At 38.3% G+C, this 14483-nt stretch overlaps 1 protein-coding gene across 1 annotated transcript in view; it reads left to right on the top strand.

The window, feature by feature from the left end:
- Positions 1-11970, top strand: part of LOC140171866 (coiled-coil domain-containing protein 171-like) — a 53735-nt gene extending 41765 nt beyond the window's left edge. Inside the window, exons 23-30 of the mRNA XM_072195204.1 lie at positions 105-296; positions 775-920; positions 2187-2301; positions 4419-4481; positions 5334-5483; positions 6425-6549; positions 7880-7960; positions 8903-11970. Of these exons, the coding sequence (XP_072051305.1) occupies positions 105-296; positions 775-920; positions 2187-2301; positions 4419-4481; positions 5334-5483; positions 6425-6549; positions 7880-7960; positions 8903-8999 (969 nt within the window). The 3' untranslated portion in view covers positions 9000-11970. The remainder of the gene's footprint in view (positions 1-104; positions 297-774; positions 921-2186; positions 2302-4418; positions 4482-5333; positions 5484-6424; positions 6550-7879; positions 7961-8902) is intronic.
- Positions 11971-14483: the final 2513 nt, after the last annotated feature.

The raw sequence follows: 14483 nt of genomic DNA, 5'->3' as shown, positions 1-14483 counted from the left end.
TTCAGAAATAACAACTCAAACTAACTTTAGAGGAAGATTGATGCAAATGTCATTTACATAAAATAAGAACAACACTAACAATCTCTTATTGCACCTCTTTGCAGACGTCAGGTTTGATACAGCGCAATAAGTTTGAGAGTGTCTGCCAAGAACTAAGCAATGCATTACAGCGAGAGCATCAAGCACAACAATTACTCAATGAACAGAGCACACAGCTGGAAGAATTAAGCATGAGACTCAATATGCATACTGCAGAAGAAATGGAGAGGAATTCTACCATATCAGAGGCTGTCAAGGTGAGCTGTTTTTGTGCTTACAATGTGCTGTGACATAACTCCCACAAAATATAAGAAGCAAGTCAGCAGAAATGTTTTCAGCTTTGTAGGGCAGTAGTTAGGGCGTCAATCTCTAGTCCATGAGGTCCTGTGTCCAATCCTTACTGCTTGTAACTTGGTATTTATACAGGTTACACCAATGAATTTGGAATGAATCACAGCTGATAATGGGGATAAAAGTTTTATTTAATTTACTAACATCAATCTATCAATTCAGACTGTTTTTGATTCATTTTGGGTAAATGAACTAGGATGAGAGAGTTTAGTCCTACAGAGGGGGCAAGGGGCTGTTGGGCTTGGGTACAGAGAGCCATATTTTGTACATGTAGTTTGCACTTTCAAAAGTGTAAAATACCATGACTGTCCCACTCTGTTGCATCCCATATGGAAAGCAATGCTTAATCACTTGTTAATGACTACCCACAATTTGTGTCCTCAGGAATTGTCTGATGCCAAGATGCAGCTGAAAAGGAAAGAGCAGTTATTACATCAACTCAATCGGCAAATTAGTAATATGGAAGGAGAGAAGAAATCACTGCAAGATAACGTGCTGGAAGCAGAAAGGGCACTAGGAGCTGTATCCAAGTAAGTGTGAACACAGTAGAGGGTTAAAATACCATAGCATGTTGCTATTAACCCTAACACTGGACCCTGCTTTTTGGGATCGGAAGTCAAAGAAGATCCGAAAAAGTCAAGGAGAAGAAGAATTTTGGACGTGGCACCCCGGGATTCGAACCTTTGACCCCTCGCATGCCAAGCACACGATCACGGACCGGTAGCTACGGGTTATTGCTGCCCGGCCAGCAATGCCGTCGCGCATATAACACTTAGGGGATTGCGCCATCGCAGACCCTGGGATTCAAGCATGCATGAATTTTTTCATTGTAAGATTTTTGGGTGTTAGGGTTAGGGTAGGCTCTAATCTGGAAAAATGCATCTTAGTTAACCCTAACACTGGACCCTGCTTTTTGGGATCGGAAGTCAAAGAAGATCCGAAAAAGTCAAGGAGAAGAAGAATTTTTGACTTGGCACCCCCGGGATTCGAACCTTTGACCCCTCGCATGCCAAGCACACGATCACGGATCGGGTTATTGCTGCCCGGCCAGCAATTCCGTGCAAGCATATAACACTTAGGGGATTGCGTCATCATGAACCCTGGGATTCATGCATGCGCAGATTTTTTCATCGTAAGATTTTGTAAGATTTTTGGGTGTTAGGGTTAATATTGAAGTTGAAATCCCTGCAGGATGATCTGGAAGCCAAAAGGGCAATGGGAGCTGTTTCTAAGTTGGTGTGAACCGCAGAAAATGAAGGAACTCCCTGCTTTTTTTGGCCAGATATGGAAGAATATATTTGGTTATTTGTGTTTTGCTGGAATGCATTTGGAACAAATCACTGCTTGTGTGCAGTACTTGTAGACTACAGTCTTAGAAAAAATGTGTTTGAACATTTACTCCAATTCTCATGTTCTTCTTACCATAATGCGCATACTACATGAGCCGCTGGAAACTATGAATTATTGTGGCTTCAATATTCGTCTACAATATAGCCCCTCCCCTATACCATCCAATCAATGTTTGGAGAAGATATTGTGAAGATAAGCACATTGTGCGTTACAACATTGTATGGGGGTAGTAGCGGGACCACCTCCAATTAGGCCTTAAAAGTGTCTCAGATTGTAGATACAATTTGAAATGCACTGATTGTGTGGAAGAAGTGACACAAGGACAACGTTATCATTGATGCAGTTTGTTTGGGTAAGTTTCTGTGTAATGTCGACAATGACCCAATTACAAAAGGCCCCATGTATGCCCCTTGTTGTGAAGTTGAATTTATTTGATCTTCTTACAGGGATAAGGAGTCATTTGCTGTAATATTACAAAGTGTGCAGTCTGCAGTAGAAGATACTAAGAGACAGTTAATAGCCAGGGTTGATAGCCACACCATTGAAACAACACTCACACAGGTCAGTTACGCTTGTAATACAAATTCAGTAACTTGTGCAGTTTTCAGCTTCAGGAATTCCCACATTGAATTTGGTACGTACAAAATGGTTGTAAAATTTATGGCATCTTGATTTTGGCCATAAAAATTCCAGTGAAAAGTAAAAAATCATGGTATTTTGATTATGGTCATGAAAATTCCAGACATATATGTCAAAAGTGATGGAAAAGCCACAGAATTCCTTTCAAGTGAGAATTTATGGATCCTAGGTTTCTTTACCAGACAGTCAGGTTGTCCAAAATTACATTGTCATTACGTATACTGGAACAACCCATAGCGTACGTCGCACGAGAAATTGTACTGCATACAGGGTCTTAGCTAGCCACCCGTCTGGTCGTCATTTTAGACGGGGAGTTTGCTCTTTGGACGGGCAAAATTAATGCCTTTGACAGATGCTATATTATAAATTGTATGTTTTGAGAAGCTAATTGACCTTTTTAGTACATATTTGAACTCTTTGATCCCCCAATGGGCTTTAGACATCTGGTAAATGTTTTGAAGGTCAAATTAGGATAGGCAATTTTATTCAAATGATGGCCAACCCTCAATTTCTAGCTAAGACCCTGACTGCATATGCTCTGCTGATTGCATATTCAAACTTTGTACAAATGAGTGCAAATGACTGAGAAAATGGCAACAATGCACCAGTGTTTGTATAGTGCTCAACAAGTGGTGTTTGAAGACCAATGTGAAGTGTGTTATCTGTCAAATCTGCTATTCCCTGATAAGGTCATTTACAGTCTGTGGGAACCCTAGCTAGTTCTTGTGTAGAGTTTAAGAAATAAATCTAATATTGGAACTTATTTGTTGCAACTTTGCTACATTGTGTCTGAAACCACCAGAATCCCTCAGGCAACTGACCTGCTGCACTGTTTTTTTAGTTCTTATGTGTCACCAGTGATGCCAACGCCGCGCCTTAGGCGCACAAAAAAGCATGCCGCTACTTGCCTAAAATTGGGCTACTTTTGCCAGTCTCAGGCCGCGGCAGTAATTTGATGTATTTTTCTTTCAATTTAGCCGATTTTCGGCGATTAATAAAGGTTTTGAGTCTCTGAAGCTCCAAATTGCAGTCACAATGGGTTTTGTGACCATTTATTGATCGGTCGGTGACTTCCCAGTAAGTACCGGAAGTTTTGAAGTCAAGTGTTTTTCCGCCCAATTGGGTGTTTTGCGTTCTAAATTCGGGGAAATCCGCCCAAATATCCGGTATTGGGCGCTATTTTTGGAAGGTTAAAAATTGGGCTACTTGAGAATCCTTTACTGCGGCCTGGCGAGTCAATGCGCCGCGCCTTGGCGCTGAAAAGTTTTGGCAACACTGTGTGTCACAAGTCTTGCATTTCTAGTAAAACGAGAACACCCAATTGTTTAGTAAGGTTAGTAATAGGTTAGTTAGAGTCAAAGATGTTTTACTTTAGTAAAACCTAGATAAGCTGATGCCTATACTGATGCACGGCAGTGAACGTAACCGTTCCGGCTGAAATCCAGAAATGACGTCATTTGTTCTGGTGCTGCCACTTCCGGGTAACGCGGGGGAAGAACATGCCTTTTGCAAACAAAATGGCCGACTCGTCCCGGCCCCTTTCCAGCGAAAATACAGCTTATTTAGGCAATGTGAACATGGGTCATCGCCAGAAATATTTTCCTATGCATATTGGACTAACACCTCAGCTATATGGTATTTCACGATATAACAGTAAAATAAAGAAAACTGCAAACGTTCGTTCGTCGGATGTTTGACGAAGTGACCAGCTCTGATGACGTCACTATGTAAACAACATAGAGGTATCCAAAAGTATGCTAATTAGAACAGGTTAGAGTGAACGACGAATCAGAATACGATCCTGGTATCCAGTTCTATGCAAATGAATTAAAGGAGGTTACGTGAACATGTAAACTTATGCGACTCTTGTGTATACCGACCTCTGTGGTTAGAGTTCACATATAGCGTAAAAATGATATTTTCTTATTTGAGGGGTATTTGACCTTCTTTTCATATTTTCCTACTCTGAACAATAAGTAGTAGTATTTTGAAATAGGGATCAGTAATAAATAATGCAAGTGTAATCTTATTTCTTGTAGATTCTCTCCTTGTGTAACAGACGTGGGTTAGACGGCACAAGCCCTGACATTATGGCAACAAAGGTGAGTGGCAAGTGATGTCAAGTAGAGCAATAGCCAATGTTTTTATCGGCCATCGTATCGCCGCCGATATTGGCTGCATTGGCACAAAAATCGGAATCGGCAAAAATGCATCTGATGCTGAACCAATGTTTTGAATTCTAGAAAAAATAAACTATCCATGAATTTGTCCATCATTTTGTGCTGAAAATTGAGGTCTAAGTGCACCAAATTGATTTTTCCAACAATTAATAATAATCTGCATTCATATTCCATTACTTTTAAGCTGTATTTAATCACCGAATAACAACTAACATTCAGGCACCCTGAGTTTTGAATTACTGTAAAACAACTTAATTTCGCTAGCGCCTTCAATCGCTAAATGAAATTGCCGGTAAATAGTTCATTTATAATGGTTTTACATAGCAAGATGATGTAAATTCGTGAATTTAAATTGCTATAAAAAGATGACTTCTTGCTAATTCGCCAAATTGTTTTCCCATCTTTCCCTGTCTCAAAAATAATATTTTCCATATGCACCTAGTCGCCTACCCTATGGAATTACCTTCCTGACTCTGTTGTCAAATGTCCGTCCCTGGCTGCCTTCAAATCTGCTATTATTGACCATGTGTTCTAGCCATCTCCTCCACCTCATTTGTTTTGTCTGTATTTAATTTTTCTCATCCACTTTGTTTCTTCATTTTTTGTCTGTCACTTTTATTTTGTTTTTTGTGTATTTAGGCCACCCTTTAATTTAGTGCTAGTCACTATTGAGTTACACCTGGTCTCTGACCGAATCGTAATAAATAAATAAATAAAATTAAGTTGCTATGAAATTAAAGTGTTTTACAGTATTTTTTTTTTATTTGATTCCAGGGCTTGGTCAGTCTCTTTGTAGAACTACAACAGACTTCATTGTCAAGAATATCAGCATTAGAAGCAGAAATCAACTCACATAAGCAACATATCACAAGACTCAAGAAAGAGTTACAGGCAGCCTGTAGGAGAGAATATGAGGACAGTGAGGTCAGCAAGTTTCTAATATTGTTATATTTATTCACAATTTTTTTTATTCACAAGAAGTTATTGAAGTTATTAAAGTTCTAGCTGGTTCAGGTATTTTGTAGATTTAATTGGTTACTGAATATCTAATTCTAGTGATAAAACTTTTGATTTATATCAAAGAGGTTTATATCCATTTTTATTCTTCCTTCATTTTTTTGTCAGTTTAACCTTTTCTTGGCTTGAAAGACAAACTTTTTTTTTGGCCTTGGATACAAGTTGGAACATGTATAAACATTACAAATATGCCAAACAAAGAAAAAGCTTGAAAAAAATGAATGAAATTGATTGCCAAGGTCATATATTATGGCACAGACATACTACCTCAAACTAAACTTGACCTTGGCATCCATTTACATGGCAGTCAATAAGGAGGTGCTAGACAATAATAAGGTGCTAGACAGCAGTGTGTGAGGATACAAGTTGTAGCCCCAGTACAGTTCTTAGTTTGCTTGCTCTTGTGAAAATTGAGTTAGTTTGAAATTCTTCTGGACAGAGAACTGACTGCTACTTTTCCTGTTGTAGCCCATGCGAAATCTGGGAGCTGAGGCTGGCTGCTAATGTAGTAGGTTTCTGATAATTTGCTTCTTAGTTGCAAGTCCATGACTTGTTGTTAAATGGTTTATAGACTGATTGGGCCACAAAAGTCAGCAAGTCCATGACTTGTTGTTAAATGGTTTATAGACTGATTGGGCCACAAAAGTCAGCAAGTCCATGACTTGTTGTTAAATGGTTTATAGACTGATTGGGCCACAAAAGTCAGCAAGTCCATGACTTGTTGTTAAATGGTTTATAGACTGATTGGGCCACAAAGTCAGCTGCAATCTGTAAAATGTGCAGAGCCCTTGAGATTTTGGCATAAATGCACTATAAATCACTAAGGTTTGTTTTGGGTTATTTTACAGGGAGGCAACAGCAGTAGAAATGGTTTTGATAAGCTTGATTTCCTTCCAGTCTCATCACTGGGTAGCAGGTCCAGGCCACTCTATGAATCTGAACGCAGCTACAAAGAGGACTTTGCCCCGTTGAGGTGAGTAGAAATATGAGGTGATCAATAGCTACTCCTGATTCCAGAAAAATACAGCACTAATTATTTTGGATTAAAAAAATATCCTGTTTTGCCAGTTGGAATAGCTAAATCCTAACTGGCAATGAAAGCAAAATTTTAATATTTGGTCAATTTTTGGAAATAAGGGCCAAAAACATGCATTTTTAGGGCGTGTTTCGACCTTTTTCGTATTCTGTGACAATCAAGCCCAAAGACTGGAACAAAGCCTAATTTCAAGCTATACATTCCAAATTTTGGAAAACACATTCTCCAATCTTTTTCATAACCAATTAGCAAAAATAACATACAATATTAAAATTATGAGTAAACCACGCAGACGACACGGCCGCATCGTTGTTAAACGGTGATGAACAACGGTGAAACATGATTGAATCCCTAAATATGGTGTCAGTGTGCCTTGGGCCACAGTGGTTAGCGAATCCCTGTTAAGTGTGCTGAGGCTTTATATGGGTTTATGCCTTTGGCCTGTGGGTAATGCCCTTTGAATGATGCATTTTTTTAATCATAGAGATGAAGGAGGTGAAAAGAGCTGAGAGGAATATATATAAGCCCCGGCAAAAAACGCAATCACGGTTTTCTCGCCGTAATTCTCGCTATTGAGTAATTATCTCGCTTTTACAAGCAATAAAACAAGGTGTTTTATGCCACAAAATCTTCCGAAAATCATTGAGTTCCATGCCGTGTTGACAATTCATGTCATCAAGTAAGCTTAAATGCACTCCCCAGTGTGTAGTTTCAGTGCTTAATTGGTCTCTAAATATATGTCATGTCAAGGTAATTGAATACTAAATTATAGTAGTTTATTGTTAAATTTATTAAACTGAGAAAGGATTTATAATGTAACGAACATATTGAGGTGGAAATAATTGAATTTCTGTTTACGTTTTTCGTCCTTCGATCGTGAGTCGGGCGCCATGTTTACATACATTGGACTGCTTAGACTCCCAGAGGGTTGTATTTTGTTTTATTTAATTTTTAATTTTTCAATTTTTGGCGGCGATTTTCCGGGAAAATCTCGGTTTTTAAAGCAAATTTGGGGTAAATCTCGCTTTTTATTTTTTTCATATCTCGTTTTTTGCCTTTAAAAATTGTGTTTTTTGCCGGGGCCTAAATATATAGCTTCACCATACTAGAAAGGAAGAGGGAGAGTATTTGTGATTCTTTCCTGAGAGAGACCATGCATGTGTATTTCTTTTTAAATCTGCAATATCTTTAATACAAGCCACTGTTTTTACAAATATATTTTGACCCCCACGTCTAAAACCAAATGAATGCGTTTGATTTATTGCAGAGCTGAGGTGGATTACAGTATTCAGGCTACACATAGTACACCTGTTTTAACAAGACATTCCACAAATAGAAGACATGACAGGTTAGTTGCAAGCATAAATATTGACCGCTCCCTTACTGGGTGATACCGTATTTCGTCAAATAAATGCCCCGGGGGGCGTAACATTTTCCCAAGGGGGGCGTTTATTCAAGGTCAATTTAAAAACAATAATTCTCGTTAAAATCAATAGGTAAACTTAAAACTCACGCTAAATAAAAATGATGAACTAGAAACACTGACTTCTGGTTCACTTCCGGGTTTCCAATCCAGATTATCGCCAATTATTGACGCTATTATCAACCATGTGGGCAACTTGGTAAGCTTACTACACAAGATAGCATGGAAATATCGTCATTTTTGCAACATCTTGGTAGGAAAAAGTGGTGAGGCGTTTATTAGAGGGGGGACTATTTGATGAAAGTGGTTGGCATGTACATTGGCTGAACATCCCATAATTGCACATAGGCTGAATATGACATCCACACTCTGGGCATGGACATATTTCAGCCTTCAATAGAACTTTTCTAAACTTATGTCACCAAAATTGCACTCTACTCTTCAAGTTGTAGTGCTACATGTGTGTCATCTGACAATGAGAGTCAGAATTGCAATAGAAATACTTATCATTGAAGAAGTTGTATTGCATCCCACTTTGAGCGTGTATCTCAGGCATATTTGAATTTTCAGACTTGTGCCAAAAAATTTGTGACTACAATGTAAAACACACACAAAATTGCATGTTTTTGGCCCATTTTCCTTTTTTTCAGATTGGACTGTTTGCCAGTTAGAACTAGCTAAAGGATTAGGATTTGGCCATATTTAATTTGACAAATAAAACAAATATTATTTTAATCCAAAAAAATTGGTTCTGTATTTTTCTGGAATCAGCAGTAAGAAGTAAATAAGAGTTTCTAGTAAATGCTGTAATGATAATCTCTATTTTTTTATTTGTTTTTTATTTTTATTTTATTTTTATTTTTCTAGCTTCACAAGTCCGAAGAAAACCAAGGTCAGCTCACACCTTTCAGAATCACACAGGTCATCTAGAACATCACCATATGGTTCCAATGAGGAGTCATGACATAGTTTAGTTTTCTGCCACAATTATTGATATGGCATATATTTAATATATCAGGGACAGAAGAGAGGGAGAGAGAGAGTGTGTGTGTGTGCATGGGAGTGAGTATGAGAATTAGAGAGAATGGGGGAGGGGATAACGGTTTACAGACAACATAAGAATATTTTCTATTTATGATATTAAGAAATGGAAGGCAGACAGGTAGTGGAAATTGAGGTTTCAGATTGATAGTCCGAAGGGTCATTAGTCCCCAAACTCAATAACTTATAAACCCTAAGGCCTAAAAAAATTGCTTGATTGGTGTAATTCGACCGACCCGTAAATGAGGCCCGACCTACCCTAATTTTTGATAAATGTTATGCCAATCAAACAATTTTTTTAGGCCTAACTATAAACTTCACCATAATCTGTAACCTAAGCCCTAATTATAACCATAACCCAAAAGCTAACCAAACCTCTAATCCTAACCCTATCCCAAACACTAACCTGCTTATCCCTAATCCTAACCTAAATGTCCTCAAACTGAACATCAACCCTTTTCAGACTGTGGCCCTTTGGACTAATGGGCCGTTCCCGAAAATGAATTCTCGGAGGAAGGAAAAGTGGCCCAAAATTTGACACTTGCATATTGACTGTTGAAGGGAATATGAGTGACTTGCCAAAGCAGAACATCCTTTGACTTCAAATGGCAATGTAGAAGTAATCTGATTCAGACAGTGAAGATGCAATAAAAGTACAGGGTGTAACAATAAAATTTATACAATTACATTTTGATTTCTGAGGAAAAAACAAACAGAGTTATAGCACAAATGTTATATGCAATACAATCAGTATGATATCTTGGCTAAAAGAAGACGTTTAGTTGGTTTCTTTACTAGATTGGGTTCAAAAGCTATGTCCAATTTCCTAAATCATCCAGAAAACGTGTTGGGCCACTTTTGCCATGTTTGCGTATATCAAGTTTGTACCGCTACGAGTAAAACAGCTTTTACGCTTAGCGTGCATTAAACATCAAAAAACTGACACAAACGTATTATAAAGTGGTTTTTCTTCATAAATTAACATGTACTAAATAATAATATGATATAATTTCTTTAAAATCGATAAATGAAGTCATGATATTTCTTTCAAATTATTTTAAAGAAATTTCTCGTATTCCTGAGATAATGAGATATCATCCTTGGTAAAACTAAGAACAGTTTTTGCATTCATAAGTACATAACAAATGTTGTGGAGCTTCAGCCATGATTCCTAGTAAATGAGGTTGTAATATCAGTGTTTAGTTGTCAAGGACTCTGTAATGTAATCATTTCTACCACTTCGAATACCCCATTGTTTAAAATTACCATTATCATAAGAGAGTCGACCAACTGATCCGTGGTTCAACTTTATTTTGTCACACACAGACTGAGACAAAAGTGGCCCAAGCGGTTTTAAGACTACAATCCAGGAAAAAAAGGTTGGCACAGTTTGCCTGTCTTTTGGTATATCTCTGCCCCCGCTCCCCCAATTAAATGTTGGACCAAGCCATGTTGTCAACAGGTCCGTGAGACCCTCCAACATTGAATGATGGGGAGTGGGGAAGGGTGAGATATAGGGGAGTCTGTACTTCACATATATTGCATGCATGTTTCCCTCGCCTCCCCAATTTTAATAGGGCATGCATTTCCATTGTTTAGTGCAAGTGTGCCAACTATTAATTTCGCGGATTGTAGGTAGCATAATTGGCCATCTCTTCACTTCTATACTATCAATTTTATTGGAACAAAGCTTGTCTGGTGGCTAAAGAAATTATCTTGATATATTAAACCAAAAAATAAGCAGCATACTTGTGTAATTCTATTTTCCAAATTGTATAAATTTTATTGTTACACCCTGTACTTCCCTTTGCTACTATTAGTGAGATCATTACAAGTGAGGCTGATGAATTTAGAAATCATTGGTAACTTTAAGGTTGCACGACTAAACAGTCATAGTTGCAACTATTTGCGGTAGTCGACATTGGCAACTATTTGCGGTAGTCGCTACTTCCGACTATGACATGTTGATAGTCGACTAATGAGGACTATCTATTGTGTCCTCAAGATACATCAAGCTAATAATACACAAAGATTTGCTAATTTGACATGGACTCACATCCATAAATGTTCCTGAAATTTAAACTTTTAAGCTTGATTACAATTGACAAAGAAGACTGATACGGCCGGTTTCTCGAAGCATGACTAGTGGTCACGCTTCGTAAACCGTCATGTATACCAGTGCGTACAATTTCACATCGTACATAGCCTAGAAAGATAAATCAATAAAATGGATCCACATTGGTAGGGCTGGCCTGCAGGCTATAATAGGAAGTTTGACGACTAGCCATGCTTTGAAAAACTGGCCCTTAGGGTTCAAGCGGATATCCCACTGTTGGTTCATGTACCTTAGGGAATTAGTCAAGGTTGAAATGTGGATGTAAATTGTGTTGTGTCTGTCATCAAAGTAACAGGTGTAAGTCAGTGCCTCTGTGGTGAACTGGCTGAGTGGGGTTTCCTAAAAACCTATGTATTGAGTAAATATTAAGAACCAGAAAAAGAAAAAGCAAGTTTTGTAATGTCTGCTTTAATACCTTTACTTGTATCTTTGTATAATATATTGCCTGCCTGCGGCATTCATTTTTAAAAATATTCAAGTTAACCATACCTTGCATGTGTTGATGTGTGCATTTTGAGACTGACAAGAGTTTTTACTCAAAACCAGTCGCGACTATGTAGTGTTGATTAAAAAATCTGAAGCCGTGCAACCCTAGTTAATGTATACACGCTAGCAGTCGACACTGGATAGCAATATACTCTGATAGAGATGGTTATATGCGACATTTTTGAAAGCTAGCTGACATCTCATTTGCTAAAATTGATCAAGGCATTCATATTTTCTAAGTGAAAAAGCATCCCAAATTCTTGCTATTTTACTTATTTTTTTCTGTTTATTTTAATCTTCAAAGCACTTTGCCTCAATGGCCCCCCTCCTTTGATGCGCATATGATCTAATTGGCCTATACATGATTGCTGCTCATTTGGTGATAGCCCTACTATAGGGCCACAAAGTATACCTCAAGAACCGCTAAAACCCAGTAATTGCTCCCCCCCCCCCTAAAATGGGGTGGGGGTGGGAGCTGTCACTGGGTTTTAGCAGTTTTCTGGGTGTACTCCCCATTCCAGAAAAATACAGCACTATTAATATGTTTGGATTACAAAAATATTTTCTTGTTTTACCAAATGAAACATAGCTAAATCCTAATCCTTTAGTTAGTTCTAACTGGCAATAAGAGGGAAAATGGGGGGAAAATTTGAGGGAAAATGGTCCAAAAACATGCAATTTTGCATGTTTTCTTACAATTGTAGTCACAAAATTGTAAGACTTGTCACAAGTCTAAGCATTCAAAATCTTGAGTATTGGGTAAGATATATATTATACTAGTGTACCTGTAGCTGTAAGAGCACCTGCCGCCGTGATAGTTCTCCCGTGATATGGAGAATTACTTTCACCAAGTTTAAGTCAAATCAGATGAAGTTTAAAATCTAGCTCCTGGATGACCCTTGACCTCGGATGACCTCGATTTAAAGTTTTACGTGTTCCCCTGACACCAAGGATTACATCCACCAAGTTTGAGCCCGATCGGACAAAATTTGAAATTTGAACCCTTTGACCTCGGTTGACCTCAATTTTATTTCGGGCATGTATTCCCCTCGTATCAAGGATTCCATCTACCAAGTTTGGGCGTGATCGGACAAAGTTTGAAATTTGACCCCTCCATAATGACATTTGACCTCGGTTGACCTCAATTGTATCTTGTGCATATATTCCCCTCGTATCAAGGATTCCACGTACCAAGTTTGAGCCCGATCGGACAAAGTTTGAAATTTGACCTCTCCGTAATGACCTTTGACCTCGCTTGACCTCAATTTTATTTCGGGCATATATTCCCCTTGTATCAAGGATTCCACCCACCAAATTTGAGCCCGATCGGACAAAGTTTGAGATTTGACCCCTCCGTAATGACCTTTGACCTCGCTTGACCTCAATTTTATTTTGGGCATATATTCCCCTTGTATCAAGGATTCCACCCACCAAATTTGAGCCCGATCGGACAAAGTTTGAGATTTGACCCCTCCGTAATGACCTTTGACCTCGGTTGACCTCAATTTTATTTCGCGCATTATATTCTCCTTGTATCAAGGATTCCACCCACCAAATTTGGGCCCGATCGGACAAAGTTTAAAATTTGACCTTTGACCTTGACATCCGATGACCTTTCAAACCACCCCATAAACGTGGAATGCCCGATACCTATCTATATCCGAAATATCGGAACGATGCGTTGAAGCGCAGCGAAACGCATAGCCGGATAGACAGACAGACAGAGCTCATTATTTTATTAGTATAGATGGGTCAGTCCATGTCAAAACAGACTGAGTGTACACCCACCCTCTTGGATTATGCTCTCCTTTGGCTCAGGGGTACCTTTCATGGACCCCTAGGTGAGATCACAAGAAAAAAATTCAAATTCAATTTCGTTTCCGAATGGCGGGCCATCTAAGTTTGGCGACCTTGACCAAAATTGGGAATTTAAGGTGTCCAAATGACAAAGCGCTCTCTTTGAGAGGCATTTTCTTCTTAATTAAATCAGTTGTGACCCTCTTTTGAATGTGGTCACTCACTGGCTGTGTCTGAAATGCCTAATGCCAAAAAGATTGATTTCGGAATTTCGTTGGGATTTCAGAGGGGGTCAAAATCAGCACTTCATACTGTTCAATCAAATTATCTTTGATTTTGAAGGACCCATGATAATGCCACAGTGCACTTATAGGTCCTAATTATGTTCAGAATGGATTAACCATGTGCCAATGTCTATGAGCAATTAAAAAAAAGAGACATTTCTAGACCCCCTACAGAATTTTAGGCCCCCCTAAAGTGGTTCAGCCACAAATGGCGCTTAAAATCAGCAAATTTTGACACCTAATAACTTTAGGTGTACACCAGATATGAATTTCTAGTCTTTTGCATCTGAAAGAATGTAGTCTAATGTTACTAGGAACATAAGATTTGTTTTGTATTTTTTGTGTTTTGATACTTTCAAAAAGGTCATTGACCTATGAACATTTTTCTTCATAGCGCCCTCCTGAAAGGTCTGACACATAACAAACTATACATTTTTGGAATCCTCATGACCATACGAGTAATTTGATATATTACTTGACATAATTGGGAGCATTCTGAAATTTGACTCCCATAACCTGTACTTTGCATGTGCATCGTTGCCAGGAAGTGCATTTTGACCCCTTAAAAATCCATACAGAGGATTAGAAAGTAGTTTTTCTTATTATTTGACTCAAGAGCAACTTGAAATATCAGGATAAATAATACAAATGGCTATAAAGTGATCAAAAATATAAAAAATATCATACTAAAATTGGCATTTTGTACCGTATCCTGTATGCATGG

Source organism: Amphiura filiformis, chromosome 15 (assembly GCF_039555335.1).
Source record: "Amphiura filiformis chromosome 15, Afil_fr2py, whole genome shotgun sequence".
Lineage (NCBI taxonomy): Eukaryota > Metazoa > Echinodermata > Ophiuroidea > Amphilepidida > Amphiuridae > Amphiura > Amphiura filiformis.
Note: the sequence above shows the minus strand (reverse complement) of the source record. Positions and strands in the feature narration are given on the sequence as shown.